Raw genomic sequence first — 27995 nt, forward strand, 5'->3', positions numbered from 1 at the left:
AAATAGATTAGTCGTTGCGATCACTCGAACACGAACAGATCGATTCTATCGCGCTTTTCCTTATTGTTTGCGTTTCGGTTCAACTCGGTTATAGGTTTTCATCCGATTACTGGTAGTGTTTTTTTTTCGAGCTTATACTATATCTGTACAAATAGCCGCGAAATGGTTCAATCATAATTGTTTCAGCGAACGTCTGGCGACGGTAGCGAATAAACATTTGTCATCTGCAGTCCTAAACAAGCGATAAAATTTCCGCGAAAACAGAAACGAAAAACGAAAGGGAAAAATGGGAAGTTTACTGTCGACCCACGGTCGAGCGGATCGAAACGAGCAGCCCGCAGTGATGGTAGAGGACGGTGTGGGGCAGCGAGAAGTACATGGTACTGATGCTGGTAGCAGTTCGGTTACCATTTCCACCGGGGAAAAAAGTTGTGCAATAGTAGGCGATAAATCAAAAACTCAAACGATAAACAACGAAAATGAAGCAGGAAGTCCTCATGACGGCCCGTGCGGAGTTGGCCGCCGATGTGATGGTGGAGAAAAGTGTACTGAACTGGCAGAGTTTCGCGAAGAGTTAACCACAAAACGAGAATTACGAAAATCAAAAATGGCGAATATCAAGCATGAGCTGGATCAGCTGAGAAGCAATTTGGCCGAGGAAAAAGGGAAAAATCGTGCTCTAATACGGTACATCCAGAGCCAGCAGCACACAAAGCAAACAACGGAACTAGTCACAGCAGCAGCTGTCGATGATTTGACTTTACCGGCTGCCAGCGATGATGGGACGCAGGCGAAAGCCGTGGAAATGTCTCACGACGACAGTGAAAGCAACGTGGAAAAGCATCTAGAACAAAGTGATGATTCTGATTCTAGTACTCCGGCCCCCGCAAACACAACGGACGATTTACGTCTCGGTCTGAAGAAAGATCTGGCTGAGTCACAGCTGCAGCTTCAGATCGCCAACGGGGAGATTCTAACGCTGCAGAACGTGATCCATCAGTTACGGTCGCAGATTCAAACCCTCCGGACGCCGTCTGCCGAAGAAGAAGCTGCCCAAGAGGAACGCAACAAGGAATTTCGAAAATTGAAAGCGGATCTAGCCGAATCTCAGTTTGAGCTACAGATTTCAAATGCCGAAGTGCTTGCCCTTCAAAGCGACATCGGCCAGTTGAAAAATCAAATCAAAGGACTGAAGGACGTGATCAAGGCCAGCAAGGAAATCATCGTCATTCGGGAGGACCAGGTTGAGCAGGTAAGTGGGTGAAGAAAAAGGAAGCGAAGTACGGGAAATGGTGAACTAGTCTAGTCTGGTGACCAACCAGGTGGAAATCTCATAGCCGAACATCATGTTTACCGAATCGTTGCCAAAACGTTGGGCTGTTTTGTCGCGTGACCTTACTGAACTTGATCTTCGGTGGAAAAATATTTGAACGGAATTTTAATTCGTGGTGGTGGCGGAGCTTATTGATGGTTTGAAGAGATTTTTAAGATTCTGGGCGAATATCTTTTCGAGTGGCGGTTGCACCCAAAATACTAGTTAGTGCACGAGTTTTTTCTAGTCATGTTTTTTTCTGAGAAAAGTTAACTGTAAAACGTGAAATGTAATTAGTCAGATGGGCTGCTTTTCATGGTGAAGTGATTCCTTAGAATTCTATAATGAATGTTTGAAATGAAATAGTCTATGTTTCTCGCTTATTCATTGCTTAAGTGAAACATTTAGTAAACAAGATGCTACAATGTATCTATCGATTCTTGTTGTTTTTCGTAAACATTTCTGCTTTTCATTGAAGTATCAATATTTTATTTGCTAATCTAATTTTATGCTTCTATTTGCATCTAACGCTCATTTTATAAATTCAGCAGTTGTTCTGAATAAAAATAACACTGAAAAAAACAGTTTCGACAAGGAAAAGCTTTTCTCTTTTTCACAACTTGAACTTTTGAGTGTAGGGAACATAATCACCTATCTTGTAACAAAATTTCATATAAATCAAAAATTCCATTTTTTTTTTTGCAAATCGACTTTAAATTTTCAAAATCGATTTTTTTCAGTGTAGGAGTTGATTATTATTTTTCCGTGTTTTTCATTCGTATACTTGATTAATCTAGTAAAAACCACTCATACAACACTTTTTTGTAGAATTTGTCATTTTTGGACTACAGCCATTTAAAAAAAATGGTAGAATAAATTGTTGCCCTTTTCAAATGACAGTCTAGATTGAAGGTGTTTGGGAAAGTGTTTTTTTGGGGCAAAGTCTTCAAGTACAATAAGTTTCATTAAAATCTGAGAGGGTGCTTCTAACATTTGTTCTAGTTAGTGCGAAATTCATCGGATGGAATTCACAAAACGAAAATCGGTTAATCGATTTTGCAAGAACCAGAGAGAAAAAACTTCGAAAACAAATACCGAAGTCGGTTCTTGCATTTAAAGACTGCAGCTGCGGATGAAACATGGTTTGCTTGTTAGTTACGGGCGGCCAGATCCATGCTGCATTCCACAACGACAGTCACCAGAAAAACTTTGAATGCAAGAAACCAGAAAAATCCATTAAGTTTTTCTAACTTTGAATGCAAAAACCTATTCTTAATCCACCTAGTTATGTGATAATGCCTTTCTCTTTCATCGAAACAGTCTCATTAAAACTTTTTTTTGCGTTTTCATTGAGATAATTTCCTACAATAATTTAGGCTCATTTTTGACACCAATTTAACTAGATTGATTCGAGTACACTGAGGACTTTTTTTATGCGGTCTTTTTTTATGCGAGTTTTTTTTACGCGGTTTTTTTTACGCGACTTTTTTCATGCGAATTTTCAGAGTTATGCTGTTTTTTTATGCGAATTTTCAGAGTTATGCGGTTTCCCTTCTGCGGTCTTTTTTTATGCGAAGTTTCAGAGTTATGCGGTTTTTTTATGCGAAGTTTCAGAGTTATGCGTTTTTTTTATGCGAATTGTCATAGTTTTGCGGTTTTTTTATGCGGTTTTTTTTTATGCGGTACGTAAATTCGCATAAAAAAAGACTTCAGTTTAATTCGCCAAAGCATGCTTCAGCGTTTATGTCATATTTTTGGCATTATTTCTTAAACCAAGCGCTTGACATTTGCGTTGCCTTTTTATATGAGAAGAGTGATGCTAATCTAAAAAATACCCTTCTTAATCTACTTAGTGGAGTTCTTATAGATCTTAAAAAAGATTTATGCCGTTTTTCATTGAAAAACACTGGTGGCGTGGATTGCTCTGATTTTGCACTTTCGAGCATAAATGCATTATTTTGACGATGTTTCATTGCCATTTCTGCTCGAAAGTGCAAAACCAGAGCAATCCACGCCACCAGTGTTTCTCAATGAAAAACGCCATTCGTGTCATGTCAACCAAAAATTATTTTTTAAATCAACTTTCTGGGACTTGGAAAGGGGGTTTTTTATATGTTCCAGAAAGGCGATTTTTCCAAAACAAATTGACACTAAATCTCGACTTTTCATGTAATTCTAAGACATTCAGCATCAATCAAAAATTTCGATTTCGGAAATTTCATGTACTTTCCCTTATGATAATATTTCGGAAATTTTCAAACCTTAACCGCCGGGCAGCACCCTTTACCCATATCCGATTTCGCTCAAATTTTGCACGGAGACTTTTTTCGAGGAGCTCAAACTTTTGAACACTATCACTTTTCAAAATTATTGGTGATCCCAAAATATTGGCACCCTTGTTTAGAGCAATGAAAAACAATGTCCGGAACCAGAAGTCACGGCCATTTGATCTTTAAACTTAATCAATGGACCAACAGTAGCTTTCAAACGAGCTTAAGCTTGTTAAAATCTGAGAAAATAGCGCGGTAAAAAAAATTCGTTTGATTCGTTCTTGGTTCAACGACTAACGACTAACAGTAGGCCTTCCAATGTTTGGTGGGACAAAGGCTGCTCAGATGCTAAACATACGAAACGAGATGCTTGTAAGACGTTTCTAAAACGGGGAGGAGGAACTTCTCAGAATTTTGAAAAATTGTTGGTTTTAGAAATCAATTACAAGAACATACTTCGGGTCAAAAAGCGTAGCTATTGGAGGCAGTTTGTCTAGAGAAACCTCAATGAGCACTCTTTGGAGTGAGGAATACTTGAACCGATGGATATTTGAATTTACTAGGAAAGTTTACCCAGATTTTGTTCCTACGAAGAGCAATATTTGAGAGTCTCCTCCAAATAATGGTACATTGATAGCCCCTTTTCAATGTTGGAATTTTCTATAGCACTCTTGTCTTGTAACAATAATGCTCCCGGATTGGACAGAATTATATTCAACTTGGTTAGGAATCTACCCGACCTCGCTAAAAGACGTTTGTTGGAATTGTTCAACAAGTTTCTTGAGCAAAATATTGTTCCATCTGACTGGAGGCAAATGAAAGTTATCGTCATTCAAAAGACGGGAAACCAGCTTCCAATCGCAACTCATATACACTCATTGCAATGTTGTCCTGCATCAAAAATTGTTCGACAAAATTATTCTTCGACGTCTCGACATTTGAGTCGAGTCGAACGGCTTGTTGTTAATTTGGCTTCCGTGGAAATAAAAAGACAATTGATTGTCTTGTATTGCTTTCGTCTGACATCTAAATTGCCCTCTCTAAAAAACATCAAATGGCATGAGATTCTTTGGACATTAAACATTTGATTCAGTTTCCATTGATGTTCTTTCTGACAAGCTCCACCAACATGGACTTCCACCGGTTATAAATAATTATTTGCACAACCTTTTGTCAGAGAAACGCATGCATTTTTCACATGGCGATTTGGCAACATTCAGAATTAGCTACATGGGTCTACCGCAAGGCTCATGCCTCAGTCCGCTCCTTTATAATTTTTACGTGAATGACATTGACAGCTGTCTAGTAACCCCATGTACACTAAGACAATTGGCAGATGATGGCGTGGTTTCAGTTACTGGACCCAAAGCTATTGATCTGCAAACACTATTGCAAGATACCTTAGATAACTTGTCCGTTTGGGCTGTTCATCTGGGTATCGAATTCTCTGCGGAGAAAACAGAGCTGGTCGTCTTTTCAAGAAAGCATGATCCCGCGCAGCTTTAGCTTCATATGATGGGAAGAATGATTCAACAGGTTTTGACTTTCAAATACCCCGGGTTGTGGTCTGATCCCAAATGCACGTGAGAAGGACACATTAGGTATCTGATAACAAAATGGAAACAAAGAGTAAATTTTTTAAAGAGAACAATTACAGGATCTTGGTGGGATGCTCACCCGGAAAAATATTAAATATTAATAAAATTGTATCAGACAACGATACTTTCAGTGATGGAATATGGATGCGTTTACTTTCGTTTCGCCGCAAACTCCCATATTATTAAATTAGAACGAATTCAGTACCGCTGTTTGCGAATGGCTGCATGCATTCGACACATACAATGAATCTTGAAGTTCTGGCGGGAGTTCTTCTATTAAAGGATCGTTTTTGAGAGCTTTCATCGCGACTGCTAATAAGATGTGAGGTAATGAATCCCCTGGTTATTAATAACTTCGAAAGGCTAGTTTAGCTTCAATCTCAAACAAGATTCATGGCAGTCTATTTTAACCATATGTTCGTTAGCTCAGCAAATTCTCCTTTTACTGTAAGGTGCTACTCCCGCTTCTATTACATTTTGCCAACTGCCGTTTATAGTAGCCAAATAACCTTTATTCTTGCACTCTTAATGTACGCTTCTTATTGACAAACGAATGTTTAACCTTTCTTACGGTAGTTATTACTAGTATTTTATTAATAATTCTAATGTATAAATAATTTCACGGTTAAATGAATAAACTTTGAGCCACATGCTCATGCTAGTCTTCTTGCCTGGCGCCCTTTTAACACTGACTCTTTGTCGTGATTATTTCACCTAAATACAGCAGACATCCGATTTTGTGAATTGTAAATGTTGCTTCACCTTGCGGAAACGATCAGTTGATCTTTCAGGGTTGCGCTTCATAGCAGTGTGGAAATGCATTGGTCCGCATTTACTTTACGATCACATCTTCGTACATCCTCCTCCCCGCTGAAATTACTATTTCTGAAGAAGTGCGATACTGCGGTATGAATCGACGAATCAAGGATTATCCTTTCCGTCGGCAATGTGATTAGTTTCTCGATTATGGATTGCATGAAAGAAATAAAGATCAAGTAGATCCAAAATAAAAGTTTGAACATATGGACAGGTCCTCACCTGGACTCTGTATGCAAGAGCCTTATATCTTTGTTTTTACTGACTGATTTGGCATGAAGAAAACCTTGAATGACATCATTTGTTGAATGTAGATGGATTGACTAGCTAGGAACGTCTTCCTCTAATATTGATGGTGATTGACGAAATTTGCTATAACTCATTCTGTCGGCTCAGGGTGTAATGAGCCAATTGGTAAAAGGCATAGTTTCGAAACTGGGCGAGTGATGAGCCCCCGAGAGGTTTGTAGGGTAACTACTCTTACTACTCCATCCGGTCCAGGATGCAGCTCGTGAATTCTGGCGGTAGGCCACCGCGCAGGTGGAAAACTTTCGTCCATGATGACGACCAAACAATTTTTCTTTAAAATAACTGGTGGATTGCACCATTTGGCTCTAGGTTGAAGAGTTACCAAATACTCGCGATGCCAACGATTCCAAATCTGCTGTACCGCCTTTTGTGTTAGCTGCCATCGTGTAAGTCGGTTGCAAGGGATGGCATCAAAATCGGTGTCCGGAACTGATTTTAGTGCCGATCCCACTAGAAAATGACCGGGAGTTAATGGTTCCATGTCCGAAGGATCCTCACTTAGTGGTGTGAGTGGACGCGAATTGAGACAACACTCAATTTGAACGAGAAGAGTCTCCATATCGTCGAAAGCTAGCGTGTACCCACCAAGCACCCTAAGAAAATGTTTCTGTGCAGAGTGAATCGCCGCCTCCCAGAGTCCACCGAAATGAGATGCCTTTGGCGGATTGAAGTGCCATCGAATTCCATTGTCATTGCATTCGATGGAAAGTTTATCCTTGAATTCCTTGTTTTGCATAAAACGCCGTAATTCATTTGCCGCTCCAACAAAATTTCGACCGTTATCTGTATAGACATCTGAACACAGTCCGCGTCGTGAGACAAACCGCCGAAATGCTTGCAAAAATTTACTTGTACTCAAATCCACGACTGCCTTGGTGGCGAAACAAACAAACACAGCCACATATGATTTTAACGGACTGTCTCGTCGATGTCTTGGCTGAATGCGAATCGGACCCCAAAAATCAATGCCTACCACGGAAAACGGCCGTGATGCAGTTACACGAGCAGCTGGAAGCTCGGCCATAAATTGTTGAATTAATTTGGGACGGGCTCGTACACAAGTAATGCACTTGTGCACAATGTTTCTGGCTGATTTCCGTATGCCCAATGGCCAATATCGTAGTCGAACAGTGTTAATCATTAACTGAGGCGCAGCATGCAACAGTCGAAGATGATGGGACAACAGAAGTAATTTCGTGAGTGCGTGAGAGCTTGGAAGTAAAATTTGATGCTTAACATCCTCTGATAGATGTGACTGTCCCAATCTTCCTCCTATTCTGATTACCTTGTCGTTTGAAGATATGAATGGATGAAACCATCGTAATTTTGAGTTACTCAAAACCGTATTTCCCTTTGACAGACATTTCCAATCTTCCGAAAAACATTGTTGTTGCACTAGGCGAATCAGTGTATTCTCCGCCTTCTTGAGCTCAATTGTTTCGAACCAACCAGTGATCCTGTTGTTCTTTGGTAGCCTAAGGTTTTTTTCGAAATCGAAACAGATACGCGGTTATTCTAATTAATCGTTGATAACAGGAAAACCTTGAGCAATATTGATCAATGAAGGAAATTGATTTTGAAGTGCAAATTGCAGCAGATTCAAGCTTGCGTCGCTCGAGATCTGTAGTTCCTTGACAATCCTTAACTACACTTTGATTTGGCCACTCTTCTATACCGTTAGTTGCCCACGACGGACCGTGCCACCATAATGTACTATTGAGTAATTCTGGCGCAGAACAACCTCTTGATAATATATCCGCCGGATTTTCATAACCCGAAATGTGTCTCCAAGTACCATTTTGTGTAGCGTGCTGAATTTTTGACACTCTATTCGCTACAAACGTCGTCCAGGTCGAAGGTGCTGCCTTCAGCCAACAAATAACAATCGTAGAATCCGTCCAAAAATAGGAGTCACATGATAAACAAGTAGCTGATATTATTTTCTCATACAGCTCTGCTGAGAGAAGAGCACCACAGAGCTCTAAACGTGGAATCGATTGTTTTTTAAGTGGAGCTATTTTTGAACGCGAGGTAAGAAGAGCAACCTTGATTCTTCCACTATCATCGATCGATCGTAAATATGCACAGCTACCGTAGGCTCTCTCGGAAGCGTCCGAAAACATATGCAATTCTATTTTAACTGCCGTGGGCAAAAGCACAAAGCGATCTACCCGAAGTCGATTGAGCGACGAAAGTTCCGAATGGTATTTCTCCCACTGATCGTACAAGAGTGGTGGTAGTTCACGATCCCACTGCCATATAACTCCATCGTCATCCATGAGTGACCAGAGTGTCTGCATAAACGCTTTCGCTGTTACAACGACGGGCCCTACCAATCCAAGAGGGTCAAAAATCTGAGCAATATACGACAAAGTCAAACGTTTCGTTAATCTTGTTTTTTCCAACAACGGAAGCTGAATTTGATACTTTAGGCAATCGCTCATCGGCTCCCAGTGCAAACCGAGCGTTTTAATAGTTTGGTATCTATCAAGATCCACCATTCCGTGAATCGCAAGGTTTTCGGGTGGAATTCCCGCAAGAACTATTTTGCTGTTTGATGCCCATTTCCTCAGTTGAAACCCGCCAGCAGCAAGCAACGAGTCTAATTGCTTGCGTAGCTCGATTGCCTCTTCTTCTGTTGCAGATCCAGAGTAAAGATCGTCGACGTAAAAATCTGTTTGAGCTGCCTTTGCACCGATTGGATACTTGTTTGCTTCATCTATGGCCAATTGCTTTAGAACACGAGTTGCCAAAAAGGGAGCAGAAGCGGTGCCATAAGTCACCGTTTTAAGCTCAAAAGTTTGAAGGGGTTCATCTGTTGCAGATTGCCAGAATATTCTTTGAAAGTGAGTGTCGTCTGCATGTAACATAATTTGCCGATACATCTTTTCGACGTCCGCAATCAAGATGATTGGATTAATTCGAGCACGAATTATTAACGATCGCAGGTCCTCTTGTACAACCGGTCCGACTAAAAGCGCATCATTTAGAGATAGTCCGGTGTTCGTTTTGCAAGAAGCATCAAAGACAACACGAACCTTTGTCGTCGTGCTGCTTTCGCGAATTACAGGATGATGGGGCAAGTAATAGCATGAACTCAAATCATTTGCTTCATCTAAAACCGGTGACATATGTCCTAATCTAAGGTATTCATTAATGAATTCTCGATATTGACGACTAAGATCAGGATTGCGAGCTAAACGATTTTCTAGCAAATGAAATCTCCGCAATGCAGTTTTTCTATTTTCTCCCAATCGCTCGATCTGACGATCCTTGAATGGAAGTCGAACTGTATATCGTCCGTCAGCATTGCGCTGTACCGTCTGTTTAAATATTTCTTCGCATTTAGTTTCCGCTAATGAATAATTACTAGAATTTTTGCCTTCCTCAATAGTCCAGAACCTTTCCATTGTGGTCTGAAGATTGTCAACAATTGCTAAATTGCAGAGTGCGGAATTGGCGACAAACTCGCCTCGCGCTTTGCCGGACACAACCCAGCCAAACACCGAATTGATAAGTAACGGGCATGTGTCGCCTAGATAAATACGACCAGGAACAGAAAACAAATCAAAAAATATCTCGGCACCCAATACAACATCTATTGCACTAGGCAAGTTGAAGGCTGGATCGGCTAGTGTAATTCCTTCGGGTATTTTCCATGTAGTAGTGTCAACGTTGAGTGACGGGAGATCAATAGTGACCTTCGGTAGAATCAGGAGTTCCACATTCGCGCAAAATTTCGAGTTTCTCGATTTTATTAACGACTGGAATTGATATTTGACTGTAGCCGACGACTTTCCAATCCCAGCTATCGGTAAATCAACTCTAGTTTGTTTCACCTTCATCATTTGGAATAATCTTTTCGTTGCGAAACAACACTCACTACCCGAATCTAACAATGCGCGCGCCAAGTGCTCCTTACCAGTATCATCAATTAATATAATTACCGCAGTTGCAAGTATTATTTTGGTTCGTCCTGGGATTTGTGAATTACAACTGGTAATCCCGGAGTGTGCAACGGTAGCAGTTGTCGTTAGACGTTGACTAGACGTGTTATTTACAGATGCTGGTATCGTTGTGCTGCCTACCATTGGATTAACAGCAGCACTGTTCGACGAATTTCCAGTATTAGAAATAAATTTTGTGCACAGTAAGGTATGATGCCTAGATTGGCATTTCTTACAACAACTCTCCGAAGCACATTCTCGTGCGAAGTGTCCTTTTCTGAAGCAGTTGCGACATAGATGGTTTCGCTTTACAAGTTTTTCTTTCTCATCGACTGGCAAACGAGCGAAAGTGTAGCATTGGTAGACAAAGTGTTCCTCGGAGCATGCGATGCATTTTCGGGACCGATTATCCTGGAATGCTCCATGTGTTCCAAAACGAGGCTGAGTTAGTTTTCTATTTTGCGTTTGTTGCTGCTGTGTGATTTCTACTGGTTTTGTGGCTACTTGTTGCAAAACATTGACTCTTCGTTGAATGAAATCAGTAAGATCTCTGAATTTCACAGTTTCATGAGCTGCAGAATGTTCCTCCCAGTCGCGTCTTGTTACTTGATCTAATCGGCTGGAGAGAAAGTGAACTAGAAGCAGATCCCAATGCTCGGTTTGTTCTCCTAACTGTTTTAACACCTTGACATTCGCTTCGAATTGCTCGACTAGTGAGTGTAGATCGGTAGCTGACTCGCGACGTAAAGGTGGGAAATCGAATAAAGCTTGCACATAGTTCCGCTTCAATACAATTGGATTCTGGAAATGATCCACCAGCAAATTCCATGCGACAGGGTAATTTGTAGCGCTAATCGGTATAGTTTGAATTAATTTTAAAGCTTCTCCACTGAGTGACGAGCGGAGGTAATAAAACTTTTGGATGCTCGACAAATCGGATGAGGAATGTACTAACGATACAAATAGATCGTGGAAGTTTAACCAGGCTTCGAATTTTCCATCAAATATTGGTAGTTTTACATCCGGTAATTTTACTCTGTTCGTGCTATTTACGACTGGTGTTGGTGCTGCTGTTGGAATAGCAGGAACCTGCTGCAACAGAAAACCTTTAACCCTATAGAACGATGACTCGAACTCGGCTCTCCCCTTTAAATATGCTTCTAAAGCATCAGGTGCTTCATCTGTAGTTTCTAACTCAGCTTGAACAGAGTTGAACTCTGCCCACAGTGAAACGACCGCTTCTAGTCGAACTGGTACCTCAGCGATATCTCTCTCAGCGTTGTAGTCAGCAACAAATTGTTTGATCAAATTGAAAGACGTTGTTATACTGCGGCGACGGGTTTTTAAGTTACGCAATTTTCGCTCCAGTCCAGACATGATACGATGATAAATCAGGATCTATAATTTGAGACCAGGTAGCTCGGAATAGAAAAAGATAGGGAATTGGAGCGCTAATTACCTGACCCAGGCAATTAATTGCCTTGTATGAATCAAATATCTCCTGTCAGCTACTCTGAGTTGGTTTCTCAGACGATGATCGATTGTTTCCACGATTGAGTGTGTTGCGATGAATTAGTATAGAGGTGCCATGCAAGCAAAAGACCCGGTAGAATGACCACAAACGGTGTATGAATTTGGAATGCCACTAACCTGATATATTGTATAAAATGTGCCATAAATAGTAGTTAATACTATAAACCGAATCCGAAGTTGCCGTTTTTTTTTTTAAGATGGCGGGAAGGTAGCGTCAGGTACGATGTATATGAAATAGACGTATCTTCAGTTTGTTTTCCGGATAAACGATCTCAGTCGTTAATAATCCGGCTCGAAGGACCAGATGTTCGTTAGCTCAGCAAATTCTCCTTTTACTGTAAGGTGCTACTCCCGCTTCTATTACATTTTGCCAACTGCCGTTTATAGTAGCCAGATAACCTTTATTCTTGCACTCTTAATGTACGCTTCTTATTGACAAACGAATGTTTAACCTTTCTTACGGTAGTTATTACTAGTATTTTATTAATAATTCTAATGTATAAATAATTTCACGGTTAAATGAATAAACTTTGAGCCACATGCTCATGCTAGTCTTCTTGCCTGGCGCCCTTCTAACACTGACTCTTTGTCGTGATTATTTCACCTAAATACAGCAGACATCCGATTTTGTGAATTGTAAATGTTGCTTCACCTTGCGGAAACGATCAGTTGATCTTTCAGGGTTGCGCTTCATAGCAGTGTGGAAATGCATTGGTCCGCATTTACTTTACGATCACATCTTCGTACACCATATGTAACTGGAAATGAACCCTTCGAGTCATATTCCTATCCGTGTCAGCCTCCGAAAGGTCCCTGACTCAACTTTATTTTTCGACACATCCATGAAGCGCAAAGTACGTGAAATCCCGGATTAGTGTAGTGTGCTCATCACATTATCTCCAAACCATTATTTCCTCTTCTCAGAAAGTCCTAGTGTCATTCGCTCTAACGCTGCTGGCAAAAAGAGCCATTTTTCTTGGGCAAAATAAAACAGTGCCTGAACGACATATTGAATAATAATTATCAAATTACAATAGTTTGGGTCCCAGCTCATTGCTCCATTCCAGGTAATTAAAAGCCAATCATTTATTTATTTATTCATGTGGATCAGGTAAAAGCCGTCCCGGGTTGGCGGTTCAATGCATAAGGCACTGGTCTTACAAACCAGTTGTCGTATGTTCGAGCCCCGACCTGGAAGGATTCGTAATGTCAATAGAATCGTAGCACCAGCCATGCAATGATTCTGTACACTCTGAATCGGCTGCGAAGTCTGTTGAAACAGAAGTCAAATTCCACTACAGGAATGTAATACCAAGGTTTTGGCTTTAGGTAAAAGCCTGCTGGAGTTAAGAATTAATGAAACCTCTATCTCCAGCAGGCATAAAACTTCCTCATCTTTTGTACAAACAGATAGTTTACATTTAAATGATACACTAATAATTAATACTAGAGTAAACATTACAAAGACTATAACAAACTTTCAAACTACCATTGATTCAAACACTAACGTGATAGTTACTAAGGAACAATCATTTGACTACATTCCAAGATAAATGGAAATCGAAGCCAGGCCCGTGCGCAGGAATCATCCATGGGGGGGGGGGGGGGGGGGGGGTTTCAAGGGGAGAGGTGGGTGTCCACTATATTGACAATGTAAAACGAATTCTGACAGGCTCGTGCGCAGAAATCATTAAAGGGGGGGGGACAATTTTGTCGAACATTTTTTAGCGAAAACGATAAAAAAAATAGTTCCCCTGCATGTAAGTATTGGGCTTTACTCTAGAGAAAAGATGCGCGTTATTGAGAGCGGTGGTAGTCGGTACTTCGGGCACGCACTATACAAATGCGTAACATCGATGACTGCATTTCCAGTATCACTTGACAGAAAGTGGGAAAGGCGCCAAAATTTGAAAAAGAAAGTTGCGTCATCCACAATATTGAAACTGTAAAAAAATTCTGAAAACGTAGTATGAATTGTCAAGTAATTTGCACTTTAATATAATAAGTACTCCATTGTTCATGAAACTTAATTTAAAAAGAATTCTTCCCCCCCCCCCCCCCCCCCCCCCCTGCGCACGGGCCTGATCGAAGCCATTATACAAGTTATCGAATAAATGGCACATACTAGTAAATTGTTGTTCTGGCGGAAGGTAATCTCAAAAAGGGATAACACGCAGACTACGACGATGAATGTCGGATTTAATTAATTGTAAGTGTTCGAGACAATCAATACTTGATTGTAACAAATCGGCTATGAAAACCGCTTTTGAGACATTCCTACGAACAGATAACATGATATAAGTTTCGAACAAATTTTCGTTTGATAGCTTCGACGCACTCATAGTCGATTTGATAGTATGGTTACCAAATAATGGCGCCATATTCAAGTGTCGATCGGATTATTGCACAATTTAATGCCTAAAGGCATTGTACATTGACAAAGTTCTTGGTTATGCGAAAAATAAATCCTAAAAACTTCGAAGCCTTGGATTTTACATGATCGATGTGGTTTTTTAAAGTTTAACTTGGAATCAAGAATAATACCTAAGTCCTTTACAAACTTTTTCCATAATGCTGTACTCGTATCTTATGAACGAGAGAATTATTTCTATAGCAGAACATTTTGAGGCGTTCAATGCTATCTTGTTGGTATGACACCAATTGGCGAATAAATCAAGCTGTGATTGAAAATATATTTTCTTCTTGATATTTAACCTGGTGATATAGCTTAAAAGCATCAGTAAAGAACTTCAGCAAAATATTGAGATCGTAAAGATATAAAGGGTGATTTTTTAAGAGCTTGAGAACTTTTTTAAACAATAAAACGCATAAAATTTGCAAAATCTCATCGGTTCTTTATTTTAAACGTTAGATTGGTACATGACATTTACTTTTTGAAGATAATTTCATTTAAATGTTGACCGCGGCTGCGTCTTAGGTGGTCCATTCGGAAAATCCGCTTTTTTATCGACAAATTTTGTTCAGCGATGAGGCTCATTTCTGGTTGAATGGCTACGTAAATAAGCAAAATTGCCGCATTTGGAGTGAAGAGCAACCAGAAGCCGTTCAAGAACTGCCCATGCATCCCGAAAAATGCACTGTTTGGTGTGGTTTGTACGCTGGTGGAATCATTGGACCGTATTTTTTCAAAGATGCTGTTGGACGCAACGTTACAGTGAATGGCGATCGCTATCGTTCGATGCTAACAAACTTTTTGTTGCCAAAAATGGAAGAACTGAACTTGGTTGACATGTGGTTTCAACAAGATGGCGCTACATGCCACACAGCTCGCGATTCTATGGCCATTTTGAGGGAAAACTTCGGAGAACAATTCATCTCAAGAAATGGACCGGTAAGTTGGCCACCAAGATCATGCGATTTGACGCCTTTAGACTATTTTTTGTGGGGCTACGTCAAGTCTAAAGTCTACAGAAATAAGCCAGTAACTATTCCAGCTTTGGAAGACAACATTTCCGAAGAAATTCGGGCTATTCCGGCCGAAATGCTCGAAAAAGTTGCCCAAAATTGGACTTTCCGAATGGACCACCTAAGACGCAGCCGCGGTCAACATTTAAATGAAATTATCTTCAAAAAGTAAATGTCATGTACCAATCTAACGTTTAAAATAAAGAACCGATGAGATTTTGCAAATTTTATGCGTTTTATTGTTTAAAAAAGTTCTCAAGCTCTTAAAAAATCACCCTTTAGTAAAAATATAATTGGTCCCAAATGACTGCCCTGAGCAGTAGTACGCAGTACGTTAAAGTGTAAGCTGCATAGTTTCATTTGAATTCTTCATAGACGATTACCGGCTTTGGGAACATAACCAATAAACTCAAGGAAAATCACGAATGGTTTTTACGAGTGAGTTGTTTACATCGACGCACTTCACGTTAAAGCTTTTACAACAATAACGGCAAACTATTTTGGCTCCTAGCGTACCAGAAGAAGCAAAACACATACTAGTATCACATTTCTCGGTTGATTTTTCAGAAGACCGTAAGAGCAAGTGACAGTTTCTGCCGCTCATCAAAGTGACAGATTTGCTTCTAGTCATTTTGATGAGCGGCAATCAGATGTCACATGCGTGAGTGATTCGAGAGTGAACGTGAGTGTTGACAGCTTCGATATGAGTTTCATGAGAGGTAGGTTCTTGGGTTTGCGAAAAGGCAAATCAAATGTTCGAATAACAGTTTAATAGACGTTCCACAGAACAGCTGCTATTTATTCACGATTTAGATAGCACTTTTACTAGCTCGGCGCGAAAGAAAAACTGAGTGAAAAAATTAGCACTTGAATTGACTCGATTTAACCAATATTTAGGCAAATGTGGTGCTCTTGAGGGTGAAGTTTATGAGCGACCGATTTCTTTCAACGAATACTACAGCGCATCTCAAAGGATCAAATGACACTCGCCAGCTGTCAAACTTTTTGGAATCTGGGTCGGTGAATGCACTCAATTATTTCGAAAATATCGACAAAGGCATGGTTCAGAGGACTGGATATGAGTAGGGACTTCATTCGTGTGATGTCCAGACTCATGTCCAATCACTACACGTTAGACGCACATCTTCTTCGAATTGGACTTTCCGAGACTAATCATTGTGCTTGTGGCGAACGTTACCGCGATATTGATCATGTCGTTTGGACATGCGTGTAGTATCGTGATGTTAGGTCTCAACTTATAAATCCACTTTTCTACGCGGATCTCCGAAATTACGCGTATTTCCGAAGGTATGCGGTTTTTTTAATGCAGATTCTTGCTCTTCCGAGATGGTCATAAGGGATATTTTTATAAATTTTACATAAATTTTTATAAATTTTACATAACTCGACGAGAATCGATACGATAGACGATAGACCATAGAAACATTCTGCATACCTTAGATATGATTATATGGAGGGTGCATATAGCAAGTGTCTCTGAAAAGGGGGGTGTAATGTTTGTAACGGCATAGTTCCGAAACTACTGAACGGATTGCTATCAAACTTGGCAAAGGTACTTCTTGCTCTTTAGAGATGATCATAGGTATATTTTTTATAGGGGAGGGAGCGTATCAAATGTCTTTTACAAGGGAAGTCATGAAAAAATTTATCTACCTTGACGAGAATTGATACTTTTTAAAGACTGTAGATACTTTTTGCATAACTTAGATATTAATAAAAGGATATTCGTGTGGGTTGGATGTATTAAGTGGCTCTAAAAAGTGGGGTGTAATGTTTGTAACGGCATAACTCTGGAACTACTGAACGGATTGCTATCAAACTTGGCACAGACACTTCTTGTTCTTCAGAGATGATCATTAGGACATTTTCTTTTTTCCTTAACATGAGAGGGAGGGTCAGTGGCAAAATTTATCTAATTTGACAAGAATCAATATTTGTGGAAGACCATGCATAATTTAAAAAAAATTCAAATATGGTTCTAAGGGTATTTGGATATAATGAGTGCCTCTAAAAAAGGAAGTTTATTGTGAAGTAGACAGAAATTTCTAAAAAAAGGTACTTCTTGCTAAGTACAGACATTATTTACACTTCAGCTGATCCTCAGAGCAGGGAGAGGGGTGGATAAAGTAAGGATCTCATCCAACGGGGGTACGACCTTAACTACGAAACTACTCAATAGATTACCAGATCTAATTTTTTGATATTTTTTGTTTTACTCGACGAGTTTAGATATTCATTGCAGAGGTGATCAAAAGGGTGGAGTTTGTAGCAAGTGCCTTTAAAAGGGATGTTTATTGTAAAATGTATTTGAAATTTTACCGACAAACTAGGAGAAGGGGATTGAGATTAGAAGGAGGGGGTTTTAAAATCAATTTTCATCTCCCATTTTTTGTGAAACAATAGAGGGGCAAGAGTTTTAATGAAATTGAATGCAACGCAAAATTTGTTTAATAATTTCAAAAGATCTGCTTCCATTTTGCCAGGGAATTCAAAGAGCAACGGGAAAATAATCTTTATCTGTCTATGAACAATGAAAAATTGGAAGAGCAGCCGATTGTTTTTTTATCTGCGAGATAACAACGGAAAGGAACTCTTCACGGGAGCGGATTGAACTGGTTCAACATTCTCTGGTGTCCGGATAGTCCGAACAAAGATTTATTTTGGTCACAGAATCTGTTTTCACAACATTTTTTACAATACTTTTAATCATAACATATTTCGATAATTGGATATAATTGAAAGAAACCGGAAAATCTGTTACGATTAATAGCTTGATTAAATTATTAATTAATTAAATAGCAATAATTTTCAAAGCATAAACGGCATTCTTTGGGGCGCATTTTCGGTGCCACAAATTGTGCGAGAAAGGCACATCGTAAAAATAAAAACAAATGCGAGAATTTTCCACTTTAAATACCGATGTCCTTGTACCGCAACAGCACTGCTTAACAACCTAATTAATTGTTTCCTCTTTCATAACTTCACACCCGCAGCTGAAGGCGAAGCTGCGCCAGATCGAAGACTCGCTGCATGAACGTGAGTTGCAGATAATGTCCACTGATTTGCGCCGGGAATACGAACGACAAATGAGCAATATCCGCAATCTGCGTGAACTCTACGAGGAGCGGGAACGTGTCTCGCGGATGGAACGCGACAATCTGCTGCGACAGCTCGAGCTGCGCAAAAACGATCTCGAAGCCGAACAGGAGAAGTAAGTAAACGAGGCGAATCAAGTGTGAAATTGCGCGCGATTTGTTTTCCCGGGTTTTCCTTCGCTTCGCTTCTGTCTGTACGGCGTTATTTTCTTTGTTCGTTTCGTCTTTTTTTTCTTGCGACGGACGCTGTAAACAAAACGAAGCGAAGCGTAGATACCCGCCATGCTGCGTTGTTTTTAATTGAATGAAATCAGGACAGTACGAACAAAACTTTCAGGCAACAACCCTATTTAATGCCAAAAATTTATTATCGTCGTCACGTGTCGGACAAATAATTAGATCGTTGGAATTGTAAAACAAAGCGCGATTTCAGCGACGAAGTATTTAAAATGTTGATTTTTTTCTTTTTTCATATTTCCCAAATCATTCGAAGAAACAAAAATCTCGAATCGCACGTCGCCGGCATGCAAACCGAACTGGAAACCATGAGGGCCGAGTTGGATCAAACCAAAGAAAAGCTCACCCAATCGAGCGCCGAGTCGAAGCAGCTGCAGGCCGAAATGACCGTCGTAAATCAGTTTATTTCCAAGTTCCTGCTCGGTATGAACCGTCAGCAAGCGACCAGCGGTGTCAAGTTGGACAAGTTGACCGAGGTGCTGGAGGAGAACCGAGCGCTGCTGATCGAGATGACCAAACAGGAAGCGGAAACGATCGATTTGGGAGCATTTTTGCCACGCGCCCTGTACGACCTGATTGCCGAGGTGGACCAGGAGGAGAATGAACCGACGGGTGGAATCGATGGAAACGATAAAACGACAGGATCGGATGGGGCCGGAGGATGGCTCAGTGACGGACAGAAGGCTTCACCGGAGCAAATTGCTGACAAATTGCCAAAAGTGTGGCGAGTGTTGATTGAGCTGGTGAATCATCAGGAACGCGCCGAGCAGGTTCCCTTCGTGGTGAGTAATGCGTTTTGTGGTGGTTTAATCATTCGGATGATTCTGATAAATGATGTCATGGCCGATTATTTGATTTTGTTTTTTTCTCTCTCCCCTTTTGCGAATGTGGTTGCGTCGCATAGGAAAACGGTGAAGGCGAGGACTGTCTAAAGTCGGAACTGAACACACACGGACAGAGCAAAATGGTTGTCAGTGTTAGCAAGACGTATCTCAAGTTGAAGGTAATTGATTGCAATTAATTAACGGGTCTTTATTTACCATTAACATCCCCACCGGCGATCTCGACGATAGCTAATCTTTTTTCGGAAAGTCTGGAATTAATTAAATTGAATCGAATTGAATCAAGTCGTGATGTTTTCCGAAATCGAAAAAAAGCTTTAAATTTTTAGCAGTATCGAACATATCACAAACTCCTGAGTGTATACAGAATAAAACAAAGACGACGCTTTTGTTTTGCCTTTCTCATATAGAAAGGTTATGCAATCACTTGAAAAACCGACTAGTGAAAATTGGCCCAAGTGTCATATATCATTCGACTCAGTTCATCGAGCTGAGCAATCTCTGTGTGTGTATGTGTGTGTGTGTGTGTGTGTGTGTGTGTGTGTGTGTGTGTGTGTGTGTGTGTGTGTGTGTGTGTGTGTGTGTGTGTGTGTGTGTGTGTGTGTGTGTATGTGTGTGTTTGTATGTGTCAAATAATCTCACTAGGTTTTCTCGGAGATGGCTGAACCGATTTTGACAAACTTAGATTCGAATGAAAGGTCTCGCGGTCCCATACGGAATTCCTGAATTTCATCCGGATCCACTTCCGGTTCCGGAGTTATAGGGTAAAGTGTGTTCTATATTGTCACTTAAACCGGCGAAACAAAAAACGTAAAAAAAATTCTAAACTGGTCTCAAAACTACACAAATCGATAGTCATTATCAGTAGGCAACTAATCAAACCGATTCCGGCTATCCTGGTTCCCGGTATCCGGTTCCGGAAGTACCAGAAATAGTGGTCATATTTTTCAAAATGGATCTCACTCACTTTTCTCAGCGATGGTTTGACCGATTTCCACAAACTTAGATTCAAATGAAAGGTCTCTTGGTCCCATACGGAACTCCTGAATTTTATCTGGATCCGACTTCCGGTTCCGGAGTTATACGGTAAAGTGTTTTCAATGTTGTACACCGTCACCTAAACTGGCGGAACAAAAACCGTACAAAATGTTATAAACTGGACTCTAAATTGTTATTCCCAATCTTAGGGTCAATTAAAAGGTCTTATGGTCCTACCAAAAATTACTACATATTTTCGGATAGAACAAGCATTTAAATCGTCATTTACAGTGCGATGACAAAATTGTATAAAATCTTCAAAATTTGAATTAAAACTAGTAGAGTTTGTATGTCATGTTAGTTGATGGCCGTACGAACCGACTTTGATTATACCGGTTCTCGGGTTCCGGTGCCGGAAGTGCATATAATAGTGAACCCACTTCGTTTTCTTAAGGATGACCTACGCAATCAAAGCACTGTTTAATTCTGTATGTTATACTAGTTAATGCACAAACAATCTCTTGGTTTCTTTCAAAAATCGAAGAAAAATTTTTTGAATAGAATACCACAATATTATACATGAGAAAGGCAGCATTACACCACTAGGTGGATTAAAACAGGTTTTTAAGATTGCGATTGTAGACTGTAATTATATTAGGTAGGGGAGAGTGTCCGGTTACCGGAACCCTTTTCTTTTAAGCGTATTACTTCTGACTTAGTGCACATTATGCGGACATATATACATCAATAGAAAGCTAAAATTCCTAGCTAACAACTGAATAAGAAACTAAGTTGATAGTAAAGTGATATTGTTTTTCCATTTCATAAAAGGTGTTCGGTTACCGGCACCCCCAGAAATTTCGCTAAAAATGGAAAAATATAAGTAAAGACTGCCATTATTCAAGGAAAAACAGAATTTATACATTACGGAGGCGTTTTGGACCGAAATCTTTATTGTCTGATTGGCTCTCTTGGCCGATGATTTGAATGGTGGTGTTAATTTGGCCGGTCTTCCACCGGCTTCGCGGGATTGAATACGTTGCTGCAGTCGAATTTATTGGCTTCTTATCCACTAAGTAACATTTAATGGCATTAAACAGTGCAATAAAATTCATTTTTGACTTGAACGATTTGGCTAACAGAACCAAGAACCAGTTTTTACTTATATGAAGGATGTATTGAAGCCGTCAAGTTGTCCACGTGTTGCATATCACCCGAGATGTCAGGTAATACAATAATTTTAGCTAGCAAAAACGAAAAGATTGCACCAATTTCCAAAAGTATGTAATTTCTGACGAATGTCTGCAAACAATCGAAGTTTCAAAAGTCTGTAAAAAGTCTTTAGACGAAAAATTAGGATACATGTTAACTAAAAAATTTGATCATTCAGGGGTTATGCCAGTTACCGACATATTTGCAGACTTGACATCTCTGCATATCACTTACAGTTTTTCGTGATTTGTCGAAAAAAATGGGATTCCGGTAACCGAAATCGGTAGACATTTGGTGGCGAAAATTTTGATAGCATCTGGTATTAAATCACGAAATAGATCGATTTCACCTTATTAATATTCAATCCACTCACTTTTTCGATTGGTGCTTTTAAATTTATGATACTATAAAAAAAATCATAAAAAACTTTTGTGTTGATTTTCAAGCAATTAAAATTGGTTTTGAGCGCAACAAAAAGTACACGCGTCTGTTTGCTTTGGTATTCGGCACAAAAAGAACGTGCTGCTATTGAACAATCCAATCAGCGTGGTCACCACGAGATAGCGTTATGGTGATTGTTTTGACATATCCCATGTATTTAGAAAAATTTTTGAAGAATTTTTCAATTTACTTGAGTTTGAAAGAATGCAAATATGGGTAAGAAAAACGATTATTCACGTGTTGTCATCAAACATATGATTTCAAATTGTCCTATACTCTTGACAATCTCTAATGAAATTTTAAATTTTTAGTTCACATACAGATTTGTTTCAGAAGATAAAACATGAGTAAATAGACTAGTCATAAAACTTTTGATCATAATTTATCAATTAATCTCAAAAATCAACCCAAAAAACAAAGAATATCCCAGATATGAAAACAGTACCCAACCTCACTTCTTCGAATTTGGTATTTCAGGTTACGATTTCTCCATAAATATCAATCAAACATACCATGGAATGTTACTGAATCATAAATGATCGATTTTTTTATCAAATTTTCACACGTTTTTGTATGTTAGTATTCGATTCATAAGAAAAAAAATAAAAACCCTGCATTTTGTTCGAATATTCAAGCAAAATTTGAAAATTATCACCATCGCTTAGTTTAAAGCTCGCCACTCAAGCAGCGCAACGATCGCAAAAGAGTTGGTTGGACTCTTCAATTACACACACATGACATTTTTCGGAATGACGCTATCTTCTTTCTGTCAAAAGTTACGGTGGGGGGCCGGCAACCGAACGTCTTCTCCTACAATTTCAGCTTTGCAATCAGTTTTAATTGAAATTTATTATACGCGATTAATCCTACGAGCATTTGTTTTGATTTGTATACATGCGAAATATTTTTTTTTTCAAAAACCATTCCGAGAATTTTCGATGCCCTGAAAAGAACCGGTTAGTTTGTTGGTGATAAAAGGATGACAACGAGATCCAATAGCAAAAAAAAAAATTTCAAATAACAAAAATGTAAGCCAATCGGCCGCGTAAAGCTTTTACGCAAAAAGGCCAAAATAAAAATTTTATTATAAAAAAGGCGGGTGGGTAATGTCAGACATAACTGGATGTCGTGAATACGAAAAAACTGGCACGCTCCCATCACTTTCCCGAATATCAGTTAGTTGATTGATTATATGAATTGTGCAAGCTTTCCCATTTTTCACTAATAGAGTTTGAAGCGATGCACTTACATTAAAGTACAGATTAGTTACATTAAACAGCTACTATTCTACAGCTATATTTTCCAAACTTGAAACAATTCCTTTTTAATTTGCCAATATAGGAGGCTAGGTACGACAAATTTGTAATTTATTTTTATTGAAGCTATGAAGTTTGAAGATATCTGATTTCTCTCGAAATTTCAGTACGAAACAATTGCAATGGCCTGGTCTGAAATGTATCGACGATCTTCGGTATGCAAGTCATTTTAATAATAATAATGATAATAATAATAATAATACATATTAATCTGTACATATATGTATGTATAAATAAAATACAGATTAACCTGTATATATGGCAACCCTGTATCGCTTGGTATATTTTCACACGACCCCATACTAGTATAAAGATGTGTTCAACATCATCACATTCGCTTTCGTATTGCCGTTCGTAATTGAATGTGTTAGTGACGGTACAAATCTGTCTTTTTTCCGGTTTTCGGTGCCATCTAGCTGACGGTGTCTCGTACGTTCAGAGTAGCTGCTTTAACTTAAATGACGCTATTTCTCACATCACATTTCATTTTATACCTGCTACTGGTAACGGTGTAGGGACCTCCCCTTCGCAGAATGGGAAACAGTGAGACGATATAAAAGAGAGAGTTAGCAGAGCGCGTCGGTGCCGGTGCATCGGTCTATCTGGCGGCAGTGATGGAGTACTTGGCTGCCGAAGTGTTGGAATTGGCCGGTAATGCTGCCCGTGACAACAAGAAAACGAAAATCATCCCTCGCCATCCGTAACGATGAGAAGTTGAAAACCCCGTCCTTTTCAGGACGACCACATCACTGTGTTAAAGAAATATTTAGGATTGCTTTAAATTTAGCCAGTTCTGATACGCCTGGATAGTAGAATCAAGTGGAAACATTTGTTCATCTCTTTTATTTGTTCAATTTGTTCAACTCTGTTTCGCACGGCATATTTGTATACTAGTATAAAGATGTGTTCAAAATCATCACTTTCGCTTTCGCATTGCCGTTCGTAATTGAATGTGTTAGTGACGGTGCAAATTAATTTAGCTTTCATCTTGATGAATCTTTTGGTAGGAAATATAGAGATCTGATATGGTTCTCGTGTGTGTCTTGTTTCAGCAATGAGCCTTGCTGGACTTTTTGGCTGCCTTTCTACCGATTTTCGGTGTCATTGTGCGTCATTGTGTCTCGTGCATTCAGATCGGGAAACAGTGAGACGACAGGTCCTCGATGTTGCTCTCGTGTGTCTTGTTTCGGGAACAGATGCTCAGCAAATGGTAGGAAAAATGAACCACTCAACTTTTATATGGATGCTCTTGTATAGAAGCAGACATCTCGCGTTCTGATTTGCTGGTGCTGTCATGGGATAAATCAAACAGGTTTTTCAATAGTGTACTATTAAAAAACTTCAATGTTGTTGCAATACACGTTCAAGTTGAAAATTTTCGATTCTATTGGTAGTTAGAGTATATAAATCCTTCTACAGATCACTGAGCTATGAGCTTTCATAATACGAGAAAGGCAAACGGCCCCCTTATGAATTATCTTCTTTGATACTCGTTTATACCAAACATTTCAGAAAAGTTTAATTTTGAACTATTTGAGAATATGTCACAGAACTGAAAATTTTATTATAAAATTTTGATCATATTTCCGATGGCGTGTAGCAAGAATTATGTTGATTCATTAGATATAACATGAGATATTCACGATCAAAAACTTATCACTCTCTTAGAGGGTAAATTTTGAAAAGGCGCCCCATAGTAAAGTAAGTCGTATTCACGACAAAAAAATCTTCATAGTTTCTTCAAACCTCCTAGGCTAGGACAGTTTCAAGGTTTAGTAACCCTTCTTAATTGACCTAGGGGTGTGATAATGACTGTCTCTTGCCGTTTAAACATTCCCATTAAAAAATATATATATTCTCGGTCATTAGTATTATGAGTTTATAAAATAACCTACTAGTAGCTTCCAAACTAGTCTAAGTCTTTCAAAATCGATTCTTTCATCTCCGAGAAGTTTTTCTGCATTAAAAACACTGGGATTTGTAGGTTACGTTGCATATATTAGTGCATCTCTCGTACCGGAAATGCTCATCTTAATCCTTTCAAGTTTGATGATTATTATTAGATTTCAAATAAGCCTAAGTTTATCGAAATTCGTTGATTAATCTTCGAGGGAATTCAGCCAATGCAAAATGTGCGGTTAGTCGGTAACGGCACCTATACCATCATATCTACGGAACCGGAAGTGGCAGCCATTTGATCTTCGAATTTGATCCACACTTCAAAAGTAGCTTTCAAACGAGCCTATAAGCTTCTTGAAATCGGTACAGAAAACTATTACCTTTCTTGTTCCGGGTTCGATTTCTACCTTTAGGATGTAATTTTCCGAAAGTTTCCTATTTCCAATTCATTTAGGCGCTTCAAATTTTAGCGAAATTTTGAAAATAATATCTATACTCATCTGACTATAAATTCGCAGGACCTCATCCTCGAGAAGAAATCGTTGAAAAAGGAAACCAATCGGCTGAAAACGCTCAACACCCACCTGGAGCGCCGCCTGGAAACGCAGGAGAAACGTCTCAGTGCTGTAAGTTTGGAGTTGACCAAAACATGGCACATGGTTGGCAAAATGCAAGTAAGTATGAAACCATCTTCCAAAAAGTTTATTATTTCCTACGTAAACTCACCTTCCCCATCCATCCGCAGCGCCAACACCGTCAGCTGCACACGCAGGAGCAAATTTTACGCTATCACCTGCAGCAAAAGCGACGGCTGCTCAGCGAACTGAAGGAAGAGCTGGAGTACTGCCGCCTGAAGTGGTCTGCGGCCCGGCAGAAGAATATCGAGTCCGAAGATCAGTGGAGAATCTTGAAAGCAGAGTTCGCAGCCCGTAAGAAGCAGGACTCGTTGAACAACTCCGGTGAAAGTGGATACAGTGACGAACAGCCGACGGACGATGAGGATGAGGATTACTCTATGGGCGTCAAGCAGACGGCGAAACGTTCGCCGGAATTTAGAAACAATAGGTTCAATTTTGATCGCTGCAGGAGCGCTTCGTTAACGAATATCATGCAGGTGTCCCTAGAAATGAGGAAATGTCACAGTGAAACGGACATGAAGTCCCTGAGTAATGTTGAGAGAGCTAATGAATTTTGCAACGAAAAAATAGAAGATCTACCGATTTTTCCAGAAAACGACATTACAGGTTCGGTGAAAAAAAGGTCCAAGCAAAAAACAAAGAAAATTAAAGCAAAGAAAACCGGTCCCGAGACGGCAGAAGAGATGTTTTTGAGACTTGCTGGTTTGACACCGGAAAGCATTGAGGAGGAAGACGAAGAAATAGAAGATGACATCAGTGAAGATTCGGAATGTTCAGAAATCGAAATGATCGAGCAAAGAGATTCGGAAGTCATAGAGGTAGTTTCAAAAGATCCGGAATTGACCAGCGAAGAGTTGTTTAATATGAAACGTGAAGCTCGACTTAAACGAATGGCTGAACTGAATTCGAGACTGGATAGTTATTCGGCTCCGGGATGTTCGAAAGACGTTGAATCCGCTGCTCCCACCACGGATTCGGTTGAATTTGAACAACCAACGGCACTATCTTCTACCGAGGAAGAATACCTTAAACGGAGGGCCGCCCGGCTAGAGCGTTTGGAACGGGAAGCCAAAGAATTTCACGACAAACTATCTCGAACCGTTAATCGCGGAAGTGAAATTTCGGCACAGATTGATGAAATTCATAGTGGATTCCTGGCAAGGCAGTCCGAATCACCGTTGCCGGGAAACTCTGCCGATACTAAAGCAACTACTTCGAAGGCAGAGGAATCAGCCGATTCGGGAATACTGACAAAACGAGAACAGGAGTACACTCAAAACCGGTCCGAAAGGCTTCAGCAGCTAGAGAAACAAAGTCAATCTCTCATCAATCAAATGAATCGAACCTTGAAGAAAGGATCGAGATTAACAACTCAACTCGATTTGCTTCACTCTCGGTACGGCTCAAGTGATGAAGCTCAGTCCGAAGCCACAAAACTCGAACCAGTGATGGAACGCCTTGGAGAAAGTTCGACTAACTCTATGCAGCCAGTCGAGCACACGATTGTTCCACTGACAGCTTCGATTGAGAACGTCATGCTGAACAGTGCCATTGTCATACCCCCGAACGGACCGATCGAACTGGTTCTCGTGTCCGACGAGGAAATCCTCGAAGAGGTCGAAGATCTTCTGCCAACTCCCAGCAATGCTACCTCGAGCCAGGAATCCGACGAAGAATCAAACGGTGAATCGGCATCGCCCACCGGTGAATGAGGTCATCGGAGTGCCATCTTCCGTTCGTACTATATCATAAAAGACATGTCCACCAGAATGTCCTCAGATATCTTATTTATGTTTTTCGTAACGCGTACTCGTAGCGAAACTGTTTCTGTGTTAATAATGTATCTTTCGAATATTTAAGCCTGCATAAATATATACTTTCGTGGTCTTTTAGAATGTTGTTTGATTCAGAAAGTTGTAGAATACGGTTAAGAATAACCTACCAGGTGTGTCGGGTAATAATGCGGGTTTTTTTTTAAAGAAAATACGTGTTGATTGTAAGTAATAGGATCAAGATACTTTATTCAAAGCAGTTGACGTTGAAAGCTATGATTTCTTTTTCCTTTCCACAAACTCATGAGAACCACATCGAAAGAACTGTTAATG

At 39.8% G+C, this 27995-nt stretch overlaps 1 protein-coding gene across 1 annotated transcript; it reads left to right on the plus strand.

The window, feature by feature from the left end:
* On the plus strand, window positions 1–27785 carry LOC131430041 (putative leucine-rich repeat-containing protein DDB_G0290503). Its single transcript, XM_058594657.1, has 6 exons — window positions 1–1252; window positions 18226–18443; window positions 18821–19346; window positions 19469–19567; window positions 25771–25926; window positions 25998–27785. The coding sequence occupies exons 1-6, from the start codon at window positions 287–289 to the stop codon at window positions 27600–27602; spliced, it is 3570 nt and encodes a 1189-aa protein (XP_058450640.1). The 5' UTR covers window positions 1–286; the 3' UTR covers window positions 27603–27785.
* The last annotated feature ends 210 nt before the right edge of the window (window positions 27786–27995 follow it).

The sequence above is a fragment of the Malaya genurostris genome, chromosome 2 (assembly GCF_030247185.1).
Source record: "Malaya genurostris strain Urasoe2022 chromosome 2, Malgen_1.1, whole genome shotgun sequence".
Classification (NCBI taxonomy): domain Eukaryota; kingdom Metazoa; phylum Arthropoda; class Insecta; order Diptera; family Culicidae; genus Malaya; species Malaya genurostris.